General features: G+C 42.1%; 1 protein-coding gene across 1 annotated transcript in view; it reads left to right on the top strand.

Moving 5' to 3' along the window:
* Positions 1 to 20,604, top strand: part of LOC132817835 (cytochrome c oxidase assembly protein COX16 homolog, mitochondrial) — a 51,518-nt gene extending 30,914 nt beyond the window's left edge. The window contains exons 3-4 of the mRNA XM_060828347.1: positions 16,322 to 16,390; positions 20,241 to 20,604. Coding sequence (XP_060684330.1) covers positions 16,322 to 16,390; positions 20,241 to 20,372 — 201 coding nt within the window. The 3' untranslated portion in view covers positions 20,373 to 20,604. The remainder of the gene's footprint in view (positions 1 to 16,321; positions 16,391 to 20,240) is intronic.
* The last annotated feature ends 1,092 nt before the right edge of the window (positions 20,605 to 21,696 follow it).

Here is a 21,696-nt window from a genome sequence, read left to right as displayed (position 1 = left end):
AAGATACACCAAGAAATCAAAAAGGCTTATAGGAAAGGCAAGTTTACAGTGATCATGGGGGATTTCAATATGCAGATGGACTGGCAATATCAGGTTGGTGGTGGATCACAAGAAAAGGAGTTTGTGGAATGTCTACGGGATGGCTTGTTGAAGCAGCTTGTGGTGGAGCCCATGAGGAAAGAGGCAATTCTGGATTTAGCATTGTGCAATGAGGCAGACTTGGTAAGGCAGCTTGAGGTGAAGGAACTCTTTGGAGGCAGTGATCATGGTATGATAGAATTTACTCTATAATTTGAGAGGGAGAAGGTGGAATCAGATGTAACTAATTTACAGTTGAATAAAAGCAAGTACAGAGGCATGAGGGAGGAGCTGACCAAAATTGACTGCGAGAGGAGCCCAGCAGGAAAGATAGTGGAATAGCATTGGCAGGAGTTTCTAGAATTAATTTGGGAGAGACAGCAGAGATTCATTCCGGGGAAAAAGAAGCGTGTCAAAGGGACAATGAGGCAACTGGAGCTGACCGGGGAAGTCCAGGACAGTATAAAAGCAAAAGAGAAAGCATATGATGTGGCGAAGGGCAGTGGGAAGCCTTCAAAGACCAACAGAGGACAACAAAGAAAGAAATAAGGATGGAAATGATTAAATATGAAGGTAAGCTAGCCAGTAATATTAAAGAAGATTGCAAGAGTTTCTTTAGATATATAAAGGGCAAAGTGGATATTGTGCTGCTGGAAAATGCTGGAGAACTGGTAATGGGGAACAAAAAATGGCTGAGGAACTGAATGAGTACTTGGTGTCAGTTTTCATGGTGCAAGACGCAAGCAGTATCCCAAACATTCATGAGAGCTGGGGACAGAACGGAGCATGGTAGCCATCACCTAGGAAAACTGAAAGGACTGAAAGTGGACAAATCGTCTGGAGCAGATGGGCTATGCCATAGAGTCCTGAAGGAGATAGCTGGAGCCTTTAGTAGTGGTCTTTCTGCTATCACAGAGTTAGGGAGGGTGCCAGAGGACTGGAAAAATTGTTAATGTAGCACTTCTTTTAAGAAGAGAGTAAGGCAAAAGATGGCAAATTATAGGTCAATTAGCTTGACCTCAGTCATTGGTAAGATTTTGGAGTCCATTGTGAAGGATGAGATTTCTGAATACTTTGTTATTTTATTCAATTGTAGATCAGTTACATTCCACCTTCTCCCTCCCAAATTACAGAGTAAATTCTATGCATGGTAAAATCGGGCAAAGTCATCAAGGGAAGGTCATGCCTGACAAATCGGTTAGAGTTCTTTGAGAAGGTGATGAGCACGTCAGACCAAAGAGAGCCAATGGATGTTATCTATCTGGACTTCCAGAAGGCCTTTGATAAGGTGCTGCACAGGAGACTGCTGAGTACAGTCCAAAGATGTGCGGGTCAGGTGAATTGGCCATGCTAAATTGCCCGTAGTGTTAGGTAAGGGGTATATGTAGGGGTATGGTTGCGCTTCGGCGGGTCGGTGTGGACTTGTTGGGCCGAAGGGCCTGTTTCCACACTGTAAGTAATCTAATCTACGATAAGGGCCCATGGTGTTAGAGGCAGAGAGTGGGGATAAAAGGGTTCTTCTCGGTATGGAAGTCAGTGCTCTGGATGAAAGAACTGATGGCATTGTGGCTACGTTTGTAGATAATACAAAGATAGGTAGCTGGATAGGTACTATTAAGGACGCGGGAAGGTTGCAGAAAGATTTAGACAAGTTAGCAGAGTGAGCTAGGAAGTGGCAGAATGAAATACAGCGTGGGAAAGTGTGAGGTTGTGCACTTTGGTGGGAAGAATAGAGGCCTAGACTATTTTCTAAATGAGGAGGAAATTCAGAAATCTGGAGTACAAAGGGACTTGGGAGTCCTGGTCCAGGGTTCTCTTAAGGTAAGCTTGCAGGTTGAGTTGGTAATTAGGAAAGCAAATACAATGTTGTCATTCATCTTGAGAGGAGTAGAATACAAGAGCAGAGATGTCCTTCTGTGGCTTTGTAAGACTCTAGTCAGACCATATTTAGAGCAATTCTGGGCCCCATACCTCAGATGTATTGGCTCTAAAGTGGGTGCAGAGGACGTTCACGAGAATGGTCCCAGGAATGAAAGGTTTAACATGAGGAATGTTTGAGGACTCTGGGACTATACTGGATGGAGTTTAGAAAGATGTGAGGGGGGACTGACTGAAACTTTTGGAATACTGAATGGTCTGGACAGAGTGGACATTGGAAAGATGTTTCCATTGGCTGAAGAAGCTAGGACCCAAGGGCACAGCCTTACAATAAAGGGCAGACCCTTTTGAATGGAGATAAAGAGAAACTTCTTTACCACAGATGGTGAATCTTTGGACCTTATTGCCACAGAAGGCTGTGGAGGCCAGGTCATTGAGCATATTTAAGACAGAGATAGATATGTTCTTGATTGCCAAGGGGATCAAAGGTTATGGGGAGAAAACAGGAAAATGCAGGTGAAAAACCCCTCAGCCATGATTGAATGGCGGAGCAGACCTGATGGGTCTAATGGCCCAATTTCTGCTCCTATGATCTTATAAACTCTTCCTATTCATCCAGATGCCTTTTAACTGTTGTAAATGTACCAGCCTCTTCCACTTTCTCTGGCAGCTCATTCCATACATGTACCACCGTCTGTGTGGAAAAAGTTACCCTTTAGGTTCCTTTTAAACTTTAAACCTATGCCCTCTAGTTTTGGACTCTCCCACCCTGGGGAAAAGAGCTTGTCTATTCACCCTATCCATGCCCCTCATGATTTTATAAACCTCCATCAAGTCACCCCTCAGCCTCCGATGCTCCAGGGAAAACAGACCCAGCCTCTACTATAGTTCAAAATCTCCAACCCTGGCAAATCCTTGTAAATCTTTTCAAGTTTAATGGTATCCTTCCTAAAGCAAGGAGCCCAGAATTGAACACAGTGTTCCAAAAGTGGCCCTACCAACGTCCTGTACGGCTGCAACATGAGCTCTCAACTCCTCTGCACTAACCAATAAAGACAAGCATACCAAATGCCTTTTTTGTGTTAAGAGTTAAGGTAGCTTATAGAGTTTAGTGTCTCGAGCAAGTGAGAGGCAACTCTCATAATCCAGCAGTGACTGTTCAAGTATCTTTGTAATGACTTTCATTAAAATGCTTTATTACATGGTTTTATTAAGATTAAATCTAAATCTATCTGAACCAACAGGAAGCTCATGTTTGTACGAGTTTGATTTTAAAAACTCACTTGTGGTTTCATAAAGTTATGAGTTATCATATGAGCAAGTGCAGATAATTCTGATTTATGGCTGTGACGTGGTTTTTGTTTCAAGTGTACAATAATGAGACTGCACATATTCCTGTTTTGAGATTCAAAAGACGTTTGTTAGCATTATCCTCTGGGTCAAACTGAGAGTTATTAATCATTGGAATGGATGTGTTATAAATAACCCTATGATTGCGGTATTCCTGTAAAATGTGAAGAATAAGAAACATGGCTGAGGGTAACAAATATGTGAGTAGAGGTATGAAGTTGGCATTTCTTTGTTTCATGTTGTGTTTGACCTATTTGCATTGTTTAAATGATAAAAGGATAAAAAGGGTTTCTTAGTTAGACATGGAAGAAACCACTTTGTGTGGTGCTCCAGAAAAAGGAGTGATTTTAATCCTGGAGCTGGGCTAATTTTGAGTATAATCAAGGTGCGTTTTCTCTAGGTTCGTAAGAATATGGAGCACTCTTCCTCCAAAATGCAATGGCTGCTGGGTTAATTGAAATATTCAAGATTGTGATGCTAGATTCATGAAATCAGAAATGGAAAGTGCTGGCGAAACTCCTCATGTGGTGAGAGGGTCAGAATTAATATTTCAAGTCCAGTGATTCCTGTTCAGAACCCACGATTTGTCCTGGCTAAAGAAGTAGAGTAAAGGCAGGAAATCGAGGTGAGATCCAGACCAGCGGTAATTTGATTAATAGCAAGATACTTTGCAAGGTCTAATTGCTCCACTCCTGATCTTGTGTTCCAAAGCTTTATTCATAAAGAGTAGCTTGTGCGTCACTCAGGTATGAAACCGTCAGAACTAATTGGATCTACATCTAAAAATACCAGCCCAAATGATGAGCAAATAAACCACCACTTTGAATGTGTAGTGATTAATTTCTTTCTAAAGTTGTAACATTTTTGTTATTTGTGTGCGCAATTATATTCGTCGATTAAAAACAAATCTTGTAAGTTCTCATTCACCTACTGATCCTTGGAGAATTTCTATACATTGTAGAGATATCCTGCGTCAGCCTGCTGAAGTTGCTGATCTAAACCACTGAAGATTTTAACAACACAATTTACAGGTTCTATAAATAAACCTGATGTAGTAAAAGATCTGTGGAGAATTATGGAAACCAATGGGACTGCATTTAGAGGTGTTCAATTTGCTCTCTCACACTCACGTCCCACACGCCAGCTAACCAGCCCTCGTTCCCAGCATCAATGTCGGGAACCCAATTGATTGCTTTAGAGTGAGCTGTCCAGTGCTTTCTCAGGCGAACGTTTCATCTTCGAGCTGCTAGCTCCTCTGTAGTCCCAACAATGCTGCCTGGGAGTTAGGACCGTCCGTGCAACTACGAGCAGCCCCATCTCACCAAAGAGCCTAGGTCAGCCCAGATTCGGGATCTCATTTTGTAGCCGCAAGAGGGAAGTGTTCTTGAAGAACCGGCATCGAGAAGCCAGAAGAGGGGAAGTTACAGACGAACTCCGGGGAAAGGTGTTTTCAGCGGACGTAATGAATCTCAAAGGAGGTTCCGACAAATTTCTTTCACTGTTCTCCCTCCACCCCCATACCCACCCACATTCCTTTGCCTGACACCAACCCATGCTGCTAAATGCTACCCCAGCTTTCGCCATGATGTGGTGACCCCCTTGCCATGAAGTAGGACTGGTGGATGAACTTCTTAAGTGACAACCAATAGGCTTTGAGGATGAGTCACTGTCCCAAACTTTTCCTGCCTCTGTAAAATTTTGAGGTAGTGCAGGTTGGTAATTCATGGGAATCCACCTCCATCTCTGTCTTCCAAATGCAGCCCATTAAAGAATAGGACATACAACACTGGCTTTTTATAGAGCCTTTTGGGAGTAAAACTGTTTGGGGAGCAGATTCGAGAGCAATGAGCCCTGTCCTCTGAAGGCAAGGACCAGAATTGGAACAAACCACATTTCAGAAGTTGCAGGACTAGATGACATTACAGAGACTGAAAGGGGCCAGGACTCGGGAAGGTCAAAAATAGCCTGAGCCTTACAAATAAAAGCTAAATGGTTGCTTTTAAGATAAAGGACATTCATAAACATAACTATTGATGAAACAGCATTCCATGGATGCTAGCTGTAGCAACAGAGTTCTGGAAAATCGACCAAGTGGCAAAGGTTTTTCCTCCTCTCCGGTAGCTGCTGCTTTCTACTGGAAAAGTAATAAAAGTGAATCCTGTGGCAAATTTGAGACCAGTTACCTTTGTCTATTGAAATGAATTGGCTTACTTAAAATCCTGTTTTGCAGACATTCAGTATTGCAGTGACATTTTGTAGTTATTGAAGAGGCATCTGGTTACACAATTCATACAATAATAAAACACAGAGGCCATTCAGCTGATGGCACCCATTCCTTTCTCCTGATTTCTGCCAGCCTAGAAATTATTTTCTCAAAACTTATTTATTTGAAACTTACTATTGAATTTGTCTTCATCGCTTTTTTAAAATTCTGAATCATTGTAACTTGTCGCATTTTTAAAACCAGGCTGCCTGGTTTTAACCTCTTCATTGTCCTCTGCTTACTGATCTTACTGCCACTGAAACAATTACTCATTATTTACTCAATCCTTCATAATTTTGAAATTTTCTACTGAACCTCTCTTTAAGGAGAGAGGTTGAACCTGCACTGCTTTAAGGATGACAACCTCAGCTTATCCAATCTCTCCAGATAACTGAAGTGAGGAAGTAATGAAGATTTTGGAAGGTTTAAAAGTGGACATCTTCCCAAATCCAGATGAGTGGTATCCCAGGCTGCTATTGGAGATGAGGGAGGGAATTAAAGAGGATCTGATCCAAATAATTTTTCTCTGGCCACAAGAGATGTGCCAGAGAACTGGAGGGCTTCTAATGTGGTACTACTCTTCAAGAAGAGTGATAGAGATTGGGGAATTATGAGTCAGGTTGTGTCTCCTTGGTGGGAGGGGAACCTTGGAGAAAATTCTAAAGGAGTGAAGTAATCTTCATCTGGAGAGGCAAGATTTGATCAGGGATAGTTAGCATGGCTTTGTCAGAGGGCGGCCATGCCTAGCACATTTGACTGGGTTTTTCGAGGAGGTGACCAGGCGTGTAGACCTAGGTAGTGCAGTCGATGGATTTCAGCAAAACCTTTGATAAGGTCCCATATGGGAGACTGAAGAAGGTATAAGGACAAGGGATCCAGTGTAACTTGGCAGATTGAATGCAAGAGCCAGAGGGTGGTGGTAGAAGGCTGTTTATATGACTGAAGCAATATAGATGAGAATGTGGGAAGGGATAATAAGTTTGTGGATGACAAAGGATTGGTTGGGTTATTGACAGTATTGAAGAGGGCCTTTGTTTACAGGAAGGTATATACTGGACAGATGGGTGGATCAGTGGCAGATGGGATTTAACCCTGAAAAGTATGAGGCCGTGCACTTTGGAAATAGTCACAAGACAAGTGAGTAAGTATTCCATGAATGGTAGGGTGCTAGGAATCTCAGGAAAAGAGGGATCTTGGAGTGTTTGTACATAAATATCTGAAGGTGGCAGGTCAAGTTAATAGGACTCTTAAGAAGGCATATGAGGCACTTAGTCTTATCAGTCATCATGATCTGGAGATGCCGGTGTTGGACCGGGGTGTACAAAGTTAAAAATCACACAACACCTGATTATAGTCCAACGGACTTAATCGGAAGCATTAGCTTTCGGAGCGACGCTGAAGGAGCAGCGCTCCAAAAGCTAGTGCTTCTGATTAAACCTGTTGGACTATAACCTGGTGTTGTGTTATTTTTAACCTTATCAGTCATGGTATAGATTATAGGAGTGGGAAGTTATCTCAGAGATGTATAGAACTTTGGTTAGGCCACACCACGCTACAGGAAGAATGTAATTGCATTGGATGAAGTGCAGAGGAGATTCACCAGAATGTTGCTGGGGTGGAGCATTTCAGCTCCAAAGAGAGGCTGGGTAACTTCGGTTGCTCTTTTTTTTAAAGAGTGGAGAAAGCCAAGAAGGGACTTGATTAAGGGGAATGGATGGGGCTGCTTCCCCCGTGCCCCCCCCCCCAAAAAAAACCCTGGTTGAACTGTAAATAATGAGTGACATGATTTTAAGGTGAGAAGCAGGAGAGTTTGAGGGGAGAAATGGCATCCAGAAAATGGTGGGAATCTGGAATACACTGACTGGGAGGGTAGTGGAGGTGGGAAACCTCATACGTTTACAAAGCATATGGATTAGTGTAGGTAGGTCAGTGCAGGTTCGGTAGACCAATGGGTCTCTTCTGCATTGTATAATTGTATGAACTGATTAACCTGAGACTATTCTAGTAATTCTCTTCTGAATGCACTAAGGTTTTGCCATCCTCCCTAAAGAGTGTTTTGCAGAATTGAATAAGGCTGTGCCGTATCCAGTGTTTTATGAAGGTTTCTCTTAATTTCCCTGCTTTTGCAATCTCTAATGATAAGGATTCAATATGCTTTGTAAGTGCCCTAGTCAGCTTATCAAGCCACCTTCAATGATTGTGTGCATACACTCTCACATAGAGTCATAGTGATGTACAGCATGGAAACAGACTCTTCAGTCCAACCCATCCATGCCGACCAGATATCCCAACCAATCTTGTCCCACCTGCCAGTATCCGGCCCATATCCCTCCCTACCCTTCCTATTCATATACCCATGCAAATGACTCTTAAATGTTGCAATTGTACCAGCCTCCACCACATCCTCTGGCAGCTCATTCCATACACGTACCACCCTCTGAGTGAAAAGGTTGCCCCTTTAGTCTCTCTTATATCTTTCCCCTCTCACCCTAAACCTATGCCCTCTAGTTCTGGACTCCCCAGCCCCAGGGAGAAGACTTTGTCTATTTATCCTATCCATTCCCCTCTTGATTTTGTAAACCTATTTCCACAAAACTAACTTTGAGAAATACTTAATTCTAGGAGAAATTTGGCATTGGGTCAACTCATAGCTGCAGTGCTGAGCCTTAAATCTGTAGCATTGGGGAGCTATCTATATTAGGAAGTGGTTTAATTTTCAGTCTTGTAGTTGGAGCTTTAATCTTTACATGTGTTTTCTGTTTGCTAAGAATATCAGCAATTTGAACCCAAGCTCCTGGTTAATTAAGATGTTGTTTATCTCATTTTATAAAGCTCTATATAATGGTCCCATCATAAATCCAGTGTTCCAATCTTGTTCAATAAATGTAGAAACCTTGCATTAATGTATTTAGTGTCAAATTTTACACTTTCATTACCAACTAAGTTATAGCAGTGTACGTTGAGTGGTTAGAACATTGACACCGCAAGGACGCGATGCCCCAGATTTTCCTGTCAAATTAGCAGTGAAAATGACTGCATATTTATGTACATTTGGTTGAGCCAGGCAGGAGAGGAAATTGCATTTAAACTCAAATATCCTAAGGTTGCTGCCCTAGTTACTATGTATTAGTTACTTCTGAAAATACAGAGCATCTTTTATGACCGTCTTTACTGTGAACTGCTTTGATTGTGAAGTTGCTGTTTTAATTTAGGATAATGCAGAATTGCATAATACAGAAAGGTCATCTACCCAACTTGTGTAGTAAAAATGTCTCAGCTTTCAAGTCTCCATCCATTTATCTCTGGCTTTTAGTTCATCTTGGCCTTTCAGAGTAACCTTTTTTTTAACCATACTCTCTCAATTTTTCTCTCCAATCATTTAACTCAATCACTTTCTATGCTAGCGAACTACAACGCAAGAACAAAATGTAATCACTCTGAATAAAGACATTTCTTTTTATTCTCCCTTAATTTGTGTAAGTGTCTTTATATTGATAGCTTCTATTTTGGAATCTCTCAAATGGAGATATTCTCCCCTCATCTACACTCACCTACTCTTTCAAACTTCTAATCTTTACCAGAACATTTCTAGACCTTTTTCCCCGAAGGACAATTGCACCAATCTATTTGATCTTTCCTGACAGTTACAATCTCTGAAATGTGGTACCATCTTTGTCAGTCTTTTCAGTGTATCCTTTCAGTGATGGGTCGAGTATTTGTAACGTGCTGTTGAGGGGTTCCTCTTTCTGTGCCACCCCCGTCTGAGCCATTGACAGCCAGTTGGTACACACACATGTTGGATGATGGACAAATTTGTAACCTAACCCACTTTCTCCACCATATGACCATGTAGCTGATGGACTGCACAGTCCTTTTGCCTACCTTTCAAGCTGGATAGAATCATAGAATCCCTACAGTGGGGAAACAAGGCCACAACACCGGAGTTTGCTTATAAGTTCACACCGACCCTCCGAAGAGTAACCTACTCAGACCCATTCCCCTATCCAACTCAAGCCCCTAAACCACGCATCCCTGAACATTATGGTCAATTTGACGTGGCCAATTCCCCTAATCTATACATCTTCAGTTTATGGGAGGAAGCCGAGCACCCGAAGGAAACCCACACAGACATGGGGAATGTGTGCAGACTCCACACAGACAGTCGCCCCAAGGCTGGAATCGCACCTGGGTCCTTGATGCTGTGAGGCAGCAGTGCTAATCACTGAGCCACCGTAGCACCCTAGGAATGTACTTACATAGAGAAACCATATCCCAGAAATACTCCAGAGTCTCAAGTGAAATTAATCAACAGGTAAATGGGTGAATTATGTTGCTGCACACCAAATCTCTCAAACAGTGGGGCAGCATGGTGGCACAGTGGTTAGCACTGCTGCCTCACAGCGCCAGAGACCTGGGTTCAATTCCCGCCTCAGGCAACTGTCTGTGTGGAGTTTGCACATTCTCCCTGTGTCTGCGTGGGTTTCCTCTGGGTGCTCCGGTTTCCTCCCACAGTCCAAAAAAAATCTGCAGGTTAGATGAATTGGCCATGCTAAATTGTCCATAGTGTTAGGTGTATGGAGGGGAATAGGTCTGGGTGAGTTGCTGTTCGGAGGGTCGGTGTGGACTTGTTGGGCCGAAGGGCCTATTTCCACACTGTAAGAAATCTAATCTAAATAATCATGTAATCTAATTTTAGTGGTGCCAGTTGAAGAGTTTGTTGTTTTTGACCAATGTGCTGGCAGAACTCAGTTCTTTGTATAGTGCAGTGAGATATGCAAGCTTAGGCATACAGATGCTCATTTCAATGCCTTATCTGTTAAATTCCATGTCTCCACCAAATATTTCTCAGCGTCAGTGATCTCTCCTATAAACAAACTCCAAGCTTGTGATAAGCTGGAGCATATCTTTACCTTTCAATGTTTCGTAGCATGATCTGTGTCCTTAGAAGTAAAATGTTAAATGGGCACCATGATGTTTCATGTGTCCCATCTGTACATTCCACAAGGCAGGCAAAATAGACAGGAAGAAGGCTGGAAGAACACAGCAGGCCAGGCAGCATCAGTAGGTGGAGAATTCAGCATTTCGGGTATAACCCTTCTTCAGGACTGGAGGTGGGTGTGGGCTAGCTGCAGATAAAGGGTATGGTGGTGGCAGGGTGGTGAAGTGGGGATGGGTGAAGGCGGGTAGAGGGTACGACCTGGTTGGTCATTGGGAGGAATGAATCTGGTTGGTGGAAGGGAGGGGGAGGGACTGGGAAGGGAGTCAGGGGATGGGGAGGGAGGTTATTAGAAATTGGCGATCTCAGTGTAGGCTCTCTGGACTGTAGGCTGCCTAGGCGGAAGGTGAGGTGTTCCTCCAATTTGCGGTGTGGTTCATTTTGCAAATGGCAGAGACCAAGGACGGTCATGTCGGAAAGGGAGTGGGAGGGGGAATTGAAATGGGCGGTGACTGGGAGGTCCGGTTGGCCCATGTGGGCCTGGCTGTGATGCTCGGTGAACCATTCCCTAAGTTTACATTTGGTCTCCCTGATGTAGAGAGGACCATATCGGGTGCATCTGATGCAGTAAACTAAGGTTGGAGGAAAGGCAGGTGAACCTCTGTCTCATCTGGAAGGAGGGTTTGGGGACTTGGATGGAGGTGAGGCGGGTGGTGTACTGGCAGGTTTTACATTTTTACCACTTACAGGGCAAGGTACCTGGGGATTCAGGGGTCGGGGGGGAGGGGGAGTGGGGAGCGTAGCACAAACCAAGGACTCTCAAAGAGAATGGTCCTTGCAGAAAGCAGAGCGTGGTGGGGAGGAGAAGATGCTCTTGGTGGTGGGGTCTAGTTGGAGTTGGTTGAAATGTTTAAGGATAATGTGTTGGATGTGGAGACTGGTGGTGTGGTCGGTGTGGACCAGGTTGACTCTGTCTTTGGTGGGGCGGTGTGGTATTTAAAGCAATGGAACGGTGAATGGAGGTCGTGAGTCGGAGAGCTGTCTGGGTGACGGGGGGAGAAAAAGCACGTTGCTTAAGGTAGGTGGACATCTGGGATGCTCGCGAGTGGAAATGTCTCCTCATCCAAGCAGGTAGGGTGGAGACAGAGGAGTTGGGAGAAGGCAGGCAAACAGATGTGTACAGATCAACTGTACTGAGTTGATGCTAATTGTTCACTAAGAAACCAGTTTATTTTAGACACCACCCTCACAGAGCAGAATGCATTTTTCTTTGAAATTTTGTCTACTTCCTATCACTTCTAAAACTTCTAAAAGGGTCTGTGTAAACCTAGCCCACGGTTATAAGCTTTGCTTCATTTCAGGCATTATATTTGCTGAAGTTACTGATACAAGCAGCAGATGGGAACAAGTGTTCTCTCTCCTTGCAATTTCAGAATGTAGCACAAAAACACAATCTCTGATCCCCTCCTGACATGTAAAGCCCTATTGCCAGTTCAGGAAAAAACCAGCCTCAGACCCCATACCTCCCTTTGGCATAGGACCTATAGTAATAGATTTGCCAGATAGGACTACTTCTGTGCTCAATAAATATAAGACATTCAAGCATTGTTTCCAATTCTCTCTGGGATGTGTTGCTCAGCTTATGCGCTCAAATCGATGTGCTCAACAGCTTTTAAAGCCTAACCCTTGGGCCGGTTCATCTGAATTCATGGCCAGTCCTTGCTTCAGTTGCTCAAAGGTATTTTTTTTATATATTGCTTTCAGATCAGAAGGTTTGTTGAACCTTGGAGAATTCATTACAATCTTGAACTTGACCTTGTGCAGCTCACTATATGTCTCTGATACAATAATACTTCTCCCAGGCCAATTGTGGGGGGAAAAAATAAGTGAAAACATGACAGACATTTTCTCCAACACCAAGTTGAAGTGTCAGCCTAGATATATGTGCTTAGGTTCTGCAGCCTTCTAACCTCTAGCCAAGTTTATTCTTGCACTTGCATTGCCAGTCTAATGGACCAGTCTCAGCAGTCCATACTTTAGTGTCTGTTCATACTGGAAGATCTAGATGAACCTTTAGGAATGGACAGCATAACTAACCAGTGGCAAACCCTGTCTAACTGTTATGTGCCTTTTAGTTACAGGGCTTATCTAATATTCTAAAAAGCTTCTTCCCTTGTAATAATCATTGTCTTCAATTTGAAATACCAGTTTTCTTCACAAACTATCATGTGTAATCAGTAATTGTTGAGTTTCTGTTATGAATTCAAATATACACAGTAAAAATGGAATCTGTGGGGAGATTCAAGATGGCGGCAGTCTGAACAGTCTGCTGTGTTGCGCACTGTGCCATACCCCAGGTAAGGTGGGCTCCTACCCACTGCTCCCCCCTCCCGAGGAAAGTTTCTAAAGTAAATAGAATACCTAGAGCTCTTTTAAATCAAGATTTGCCAGATCTGGAGCTGAAATGAAGACATCAAGGGGCACTCCCCTATTATGACGGGCAACCTGCAGCAGTTACCTAGACTCCCGTGGCAGGGTCCTTAAGTTCAGTGGAGCAGCAGCATTTCCTCACGGAGTTCACAAAACTCTGTGAAAAAGTTGAGGGAACGCTGGAACCAATTACTGCCATGCTGACAAAGCATGAGTAGGAGATCCAGACTTTGGATTAGCGTGCCGAAGGGGTAGAACAGAGGACCACTGCCTCGGAGACTGCGACGGAGAGCTGTGAGGGGTAGATAGGTTTGGGCCTTGCAGGAACAAGTAGATGACTTTGAAAACTGAGGTCGGAGAGAAACGTCTACGGATTGTGGGATTGCCGGAGCATGAAGAAGGTGAAAACCTTGTTGATTTTCTTGAAGTGGCTTCCAGAGTTGCTGGGCCTGGGGATTGAGTCGGGCCGGATGAGTGTGGGGCGGGCCCACCACGATGCACAGGTCCGGACTAGCCCAGCGCCCTCGCCTGGTCCTCATGCGACTCCAGCATTATAAGGGAAAGCACTTCATAATAGAAACAGCCAAAAGACTGGGAAAAGATCCACAGGCTTTGGCTTATAATGGTTTGAGGATAATGTTTTTTTCATTACTTTTCTGGGGCCATAATTGAGAAAAGGAATGAGTAAAGAAAAAAATTAAGAGATTTAAACATTAAATATTCTCTGATGTACCTGACAGTGCTACGTTTCAATTATGGGGAACTGTCTACAACTTTGACTTGATGGTGGTGCTGCAGTGAGTGGTGTAATGTAATATAGTACAATGTAGTGTACTTTAATTTTAGTGGATTGTAATTTCATTTCATTTTATTTAATTTGAGTTTATGCTAATTTGGCTTAAGTGTATATGAGATGACTGTATCTTGAAGAATAGGCAGTTTATTGTCAATGTTACTGTAATATAATACGGTCATATTTCTACTTTTGTACTTTTATAACTTTTCTCAGTTTGCTTTTTGTAAAAGTGAAAAATGTTTTCAATAAATATAAACATTTAAAAAACAGGAATCTGTAGCTGTGTTGCAGTATAATTGACAGCATTAGTGGAAATTGCTTTGTAGTCTGTTTGTGTTACACAGCTCCTCAACCTGTACTGTAGGATAACTCTGCTGTTCCTATTTTAGTTCCTTTACTGAACTGTATATGTATAAAAATGACTTTGCAAAAATGTGTGCAACTCTGTAATTCAGTCAGAATTTCAACACCTCTTGCTCCCCTTAGTTCTAGCTGGCTAATACTGCTTCATCCAAAGATCTCATTTAGCTTTGTTATCCTGTGTGTAGTGTTTGATTAGTAGTTAATAGTTACAAGAAACAATCTTCCACTTGTCAAATAGATGAAATGACTTTTTTTTAAAACACAACCCACAGCTCCAAGAACCAAATTAAACCTTTTAAACAATGACTGTTCAATGGTGTTTTTTTTCTCTTTTGGGAATGTTGCATCCAGTCGATTGGTAACTTTCTTCGTGAAAATTCAGATTTTGTGATTTTTAAGTCGTCCCTTGTTTTAAGTAGAACAGCTTATATATAGGCAGTCAGCAATTGCCTAAATGAAATTATTTTGACCTCCTAGTTTGGAAACAAACTGTCAGTTAAGTACAAATTAAAGCAATGGCACAATACTTGCAGCGCAATCTTTCAAATTTTAGTGAAGTCTATAACTGAAAGCTCCAGCATTTTGTCAAAATAAACTTTGTAATGCAATTGTAGTTTTTGAGTTGTGTAGTGGCTGGATCAATTTCAAACGGTAATGATGCAAATATGATTTATTTTCACTTGTCACAGCATTGTGGCTCAGCCGACAGTGTCTCACACTTAGGAGACCTTTGACTCTAGTATCTCAAATTATAACAAAAACTTCTGAAGAAGGATTGCTGGACCTGAAATGGTAACTTCACTTTCTCCCCACAGCTGCTGCCAGATCTGCTGAGAATTCAAGGTTTGTGAAAAGATTTGTAGCTCGGGTGCTCGTTGTTGTGGTTCTGTTCGCCAAGCTGGGAATTTGTGTTGCACACGTTTCATCCCCTGTCTAGGTGACATCCTCAGTGCTTGGGAGCCTCCTGTGGAGTGCTTCTGTGATGGTTCCTCCGGCATTTATAGTGGTGCATTTTGCTGTGCATTTTCCAGCAATTGCTGTTTTTGTTTATGATTTACAACATCTGTACTTTGGTTATTTTGCTTTGGTCAGACTTAACCATTTTCAGTGTCTTTCCCTGAGGTTGTGAGAAAGTCTGGGAACTTGCTGGAGAAGGGGATAACTTCACCTTTTCTAACTCTGTTGGATTGGGAACTGGATCTCCACTGAGAACAGACTGTGTTTTCTACTCCATCATAACCTCAATATTCCCAAAGCACCATTCTACTCCAGCGTTCTAAACTAATTAAAAAGATTAGATTAGATTCCCTACAGTATAGAAACAGAGCCTTCGGCCCAACAGGTCCACACCGACCTCTGAAGAGTAATCCACCCAGATCCATTCCCCTATCCTATATTTACCCCTGACTAATGCACCTAACACTATGGGCAATTAATCTGACATGCACATCTTTGGATTGTGGGAGGGAACAGGAGCACCTGGAGGAAACCCACGCAGATGCGGGGAGAATGTGCAAAGTCCCCACAGATAGTCACCTGAGGCTGGAATCAAACCTGGGCCCCTGGCGCTATGAGGCAGCAGTACTATCTACTGAACCACCATGCCACCCATTTATTTAAGTCTATTGTTGCATATCCTTCAAAGAGCATATCAGTAATTGCAGACAATTTTGCACCGAGCTATCAATATGGTGTCACAATAGGAGATCTTTTGGAAATAACATGATTGATCCCTTTCCGAATTCTAAGTGAAGGTAATTTTTGACTTAATGCTGAAATGGGAGATCCCAATCCAGGATGATTTAATCCTAATGACAGTCTTGCATTGGTACACGTAGCTGAATGCCTTTGCATCATGGACAGACCACACTCATGAGTTTCTGCTCCTTATTGTTGTCCACTACTTATGACTTATTGCCTCTCGTTTGACAATGAGACCATTGCTTGTCTTGCTGTTTGTTGATACTATTGAGACAGCCAACCAAATAATTGGAACAAACCTCCTGCTTCTAAATAACAAAAGTGCGGGTGTTGAAAATTCTGAGTCAAGTGCTCCGTTTTAGTGTTATATGCTAGTCATTTTAGAAATGGCACGAAAGTTTGTGCTTATGAATTTGACCAGAGTAAACACTGAATTCTGGCAAGTCTCAATAAATAGTTTGTTTTTTTTCTAGTTTCTTTTTGAGATTCTTACGAATCAAACTAATTGTTTTCCCCCACTTTGCAGATTGATCCGGCTCTTGAAGCTCAATTAAACAAGAATAAAAATAAAATTTCAATGGAATCAGAGTATGAGGTAGAGTATACAAATCGGACAGCCTTGATTAACTGATCTGAAAATGATTAATATTCATCATCTGAGCTTGAGGCTATTTCATTTTGTTCTTTTATTCTTTAATTAGTCGATGGTCCTGATACATAGTTTTGATATATTTTATTCTTTTAATTCTTCATTCGAAAATAATTCCACTTTTGATTGTTATCCAGAAAGTCCTATTGACTATACACACATCTGAACAACAGATGTTGAGGGGATACCATTGGGGATCTGTCATTCTGCTTACAGCAATGTCTAGGTTTACAAGTACATGGTAGCTGCTTAATACATACACAAAGAAGGTATGGCAGAGTTTGCTAATAGGCTAAATGAAGAGGAATGGGAGGAGACTCGTGAAGAGCACAAAGTCCAGCATAGACAAGATGGCCCAATGGCTATTTTTCTTTGCTTTGAGTTCTGTTTGTTTGCGTGAGGTGCTGGAGGACTAGTGATCCAATTGGGAGCCTTGCATTTAGTCAAACTGGAGACCATTTGAACTGCCTGTTATGTAAAGAGAAACTACTTGTGGTTGTTTTTGCTGTTTGGTTTGGAGTGTTTTAGAGAGGGGAATGGATTCAGCTGGATGTCTGCAAGACGACAAAAGAGCTGCTGTTCTAAAATTTATCAAAGCCAGCAGTTTCAGAGTTGAGACTGAATATTGTATTAAGCTTGACATGATTCTCACCAACAGTGGAATGTTAAAAGGCTGAGGCAAAGAGTGGAATCCTACAGCATCATAAATGGCCTTTCGATTTTCTGACTTGGTATTACGTCTGTTGGACATTCACAAAAGCTAGCTTTAGAACTTGTTTACCCCCATTCTTTTCCTGACTTGTGCTGTTCCCTGTGTCCATATCACATTTCACACCTCCCTATTTAACATGGTCGTGGTTCTGAGCACTTTTTGCTTTCTCCTGACTGATGCAGGAGTGTCTGTAGGGACTGTTTGGCAGGGAGGAAAGAAAGAGTACTGTTCTTGGGAGGATTGAGGCTGCTGGGATTGACTAAGGTTAACATGATGATTAATGTTACCCCACCACAAGCTATAGGATCGATTATAGTGACCTTTATGTCCATACTGTCCCATGAGAAGGATTTGTGCCATCCATTGGTAATTCTCATTCAGCCTAATTAATTCTGATCCCTCTGATGTGCACAGTGTAGCACAGGCATGAATTCCTGTGGCACTTTCAATATTACGCCTTTTACAGGAGAAAGAAAGGTTTTCTGGCATGTGGCCAAGGTTTAAAAATAAAACAGCTCATCAAATAATAAAATTTTTGTGGTATCTGCAATTTCCTTGTACTACGACAATTTCAATACAAAAATTAATTCCAGACACAAACTAAACTGCAGCATGATGAACTAATTGTACACCGTATACTTGCAAGCAGCTGCCAGAGTGGATGTGATGCTTGTGTAACTAGCTTCTCACTTTTTAAATCAGTGCACGTTCAAACTCTTTGTCAAGGGCTACAATCCTGAACAAAATATCTTCCTTGAATGCTCTTTCAGATGTTCCATATTCTGCTCCATGAAAGCAGGGAGGGCCCAGGGACTTCCCAAACAATGTGCTCTTTACGACTGTTGTGAGACTGTGGCTTGGTATTTCCTCTCAAAGGTTGGAGGTAGAGAGAATGGATAATTCCATTTCCATTTTAATGGGATGGTGACAGCAGATCCCATGTTAAAATTAAATCTAAAATATTGTCTGTTCAAGGAAATCAGATTAGAAAAAAGCTAAAAGAAATGAATTACTTGGGAAGGGCGAGGAGAAAGATAATTTCTTTAAGGAGATGATATTTTTTCCCAAAGTGGTCATCCTAACTTGTTGGTGATGGGAGCACGGTGTTCCTTTTTTGTTGTATTTTTCTCTCCTCTCCTCTCTTCCAGTGCAGGCAAATATTAGGATGCCTGGAGAAATCAAATATCCATAGCATGTGAGAGAAATTAGTAGGAAAGGCACGCAACTTATTATAGAGTTCCCTTACTTTCTCTCTTGTGAAGATATTCTAGCATGGCCTCGTATAGAAACACATGAAAAGGTGGCTCCTAAACAGAAAGTAATGGCAATGACGAGCAAAAGAACAAAAGGCTATCAGCTGAGAGGTGATAAATAGAGTCATAAAGATGTGCAGCATGGAAACAGCTTCAGTCCAACTCGTCCACGCCAACCAGATGTCCCAACCCAATCTAGTCCCACCTGCCAGCACTTGGCCCGTATCCCTCCAAACCCTTTCTATTCACATACCCATCCAGATGCCCTTTAAATGTTGCAATTGTACTTGCCTCCCTCCCTCCACTTCCTCTGGTAGATCATTCCATATACATATCACCATCTGCGTGAAAAAGTTGCCCCTTAGGTCCCTTTTATATCTTTACCCTCTACCCTAAACCTATCACCCTCACCCCAGGGAAAAGGCTTTGCTATTTACCCTATCCGTGACCCTCATGATTTTTTAAACCTCTGTAAGGTCACCCCACAGCCTCTGACACTCCAGGGAAAACAGCCCCAGCCTATTCAACCTCTCCCTATAGCTCAAACCCTCCAACCCTGGCAGCATCTTTGTAAATCTTTTCTGTGCCCTTTCTAGTTTCACAAAATGCACTATTCCTAAAGTTGCCTAACCAATGTCTGTACAGCTGCAACGTTACCTCCCAACTCCTATACTCAATACTGTGACCAATAAAGAAAAACATACCAAATGCCTTCATTATCCTATCTACCTTCAAGGAACTATGGACCTGCACTCCAAGGTCTCTTAGAGCCATAGAGCTGTACAGCATGGAAACAGACTCTTCAGTCCAACCTGTCCATGCCGACCAGATATCCCAACCCTGGTGCTGTTTTCCTTGGAGTGTCAAAGGTTATGGGCTGACCTAATTAGAGGTTTAAAAAATCATGAGGGTTACGGATAGTCCCACCTGCCGGCACCCGGCCTATATCCCTCCAAACCCTTCCTATTCATATACCCATCCAAATGCCTCTTAAATGTTGCAATTGTACCAGCCTCCACCACATCCTATGGCTGATCATTCCATACACGTACCACCCTCTGCGTGAAAAAGTTGCCCCTTAGGTCTCTTTTATATCTTTCCCCTCTCACCCTAAACCTATGCCCTCCAGTTCTGGATTCCCTGACCCCAGGGAAAAGACGTTGTCTATTTATCCTATCCATGTCTTTTGGTCACAACCCTCCACCACCACCCACTCTCTTCTACCTTCGAGCCAGTTCTGTATCCAAATGGCTAATTCTCCCTGTTTTCCATGAGATCTAACCAGTCTCCCATGGGGAACCTTGTCGGAACACCTTACTGAAATCTATATAGATTGCATCTACCGCTCTGCCCTCATCAATCCTCTTTGTTATTTCTTCAAAAAACTCAATCAAGTTTGTGAGACATGATTTCCCACTCACAAAGCCATGTTGACTATCCCGAATCAGTCCTTGCATTTCCAAATACATGTACATCCTGTCCCTCAGGATTTCCTCCAACAACTTGCCCACCACCGACATCAGGCTCACTGGTCTAAAGTTCACTGGCTTGTCCTTACCACACTTCTTAAATAATGGTAAGGAAAAGCCAGGGAACTATCGACCAGTGAGCTTGATGTCGGTGGTGTGTTAATTTCTTTTTGATGTGGGGCATTATATAGTTTCCACTACATTTGTAAAAACTCTTTATTTCTTCAGTCACTGCCTTGCTACCATTTTAATTATTTCATAAATGTTCAATAGCCATAAGCTTTCCAGTCACCTTGTTTAAGAACATTTTGGTTTTCTGAGACCGTATGAAAGAACAATTCTTTTCCTTTTATTTAAAACAGAAATTACAGCAACAGAACTTGGATGACTGGGTAAATATCCGAGGACCACGTCCCTGGGAAGATTCAAAATCTTACCAAGATCAGCAGCGGAAGACTCAAAACGCAAACAATATCATTAATGCGAAACACTGATCTCGATATATTTACATCTGATCACTGGACATCTAGCTAAGCTGAAGATGGCTCTTCCTGAAAAGTTGAAAAGTACGTTTGCATTGATTTGATAGAGATGGTACTTTATTGCAATATAGTTTAAAATGGCTGATTGGAGACTTTTGAAAAGGAACTGCAGAGCATATTGTAAATCTTTTTCGATGTATCTGATTGACTTTTGCTTATCAAATAAAAAAAGCCCTTGATTTCATTGAGTGTACAATGAAAAGTGAGTTTTAAACTATTGCTGAGAGAAAATTGACAAGCAAATACAGCATCTTTATTTACTTCTCCAGTCAGTATTAGTACACTGCTCTCGTTCAGCAGTCGTCTTCTGTTTCCTGGCAACCAGTTGCAGTAACTCTAAATTAACGTGACACTGGACCTGTGTGCAGTGCTGCTCATCTTGGTGTCAGCTTTCGCTGTAGTTGGCCAGAACCAAGCGAAGTTGATTTTGACAATCATATAATTGCCCCTATAATTGCCCATCTCTGACAATTCTATGAATGTATTCTGTGGAATTTTCATTGCGTAATGAGAACCCTAACTGATTTGTTTAGTTAATAACTTGGTAAAACAGCTCTGGAGAAAATGTTTGTCTGTTTGATTTGTAGGTAGCCTGCTGCAGTTTATTCACCATGAAAAGAAAGTAATGTAACTTTGATCATATTCATTAAATGTTGAATAGATGTATCATTTTGCCTTTCCCTTTCAGTACCCAAAATAACCTTGACTCAAACCTGTGAACACAGATGTTGCATTGTTGCAGGAAGAAGTGCTGCCTGAACACAGTTCATGTCTCTAACTACTTGGCCAAACAGTTGTAGGTTTGTCAACTACTTTGTATATTTGTTGTCCACCATGTGCAAATTTCTCAAATGCAAAAACAAACGTTCAACTAGTTTTGTCAAAATGCAACCTGATGCAGTTAATTCCTGACTGTATTTCAATTTGAGAGACAACATTGTGTAATACCTGCTGTGCCTAGACCAACAATGTTTGCAATTAATCCGTGGGCAAACTCTACTCTGGAAGTAATGTCACTGGGCTAATAATGCAGAGCTTGAGCTCGTGCCTTGTGAAGACTCTGATTCAAATCCAAGCAAATCTAAATCCTAGTCTCTGTAATGGTTGTTGGGCAAACACATCTTGTTCTTTAAGAAAGGAAATCTACCTCCTTTCACTGTCTGATTTGCATGTGACTCTCTGGCCCCAGAGCAGTGTGTGTGGTTCTTAAAAAAAAACAAAATATTCAGTTGAACGCAGTATCAGCCGTACAATCCTAAAAGGAATAAAACTGGTG

Source organism: Hemiscyllium ocellatum, chromosome 8, assembly GCF_020745735.1.
Source record: "Hemiscyllium ocellatum isolate sHemOce1 chromosome 8, sHemOce1.pat.X.cur, whole genome shotgun sequence".
Lineage (NCBI taxonomy): Eukaryota > Metazoa > Chordata > Chondrichthyes > Orectolobiformes > Hemiscylliidae > Hemiscyllium > Hemiscyllium ocellatum.
This window is presented reverse-complemented; position numbering and strand designations above follow the sequence as displayed.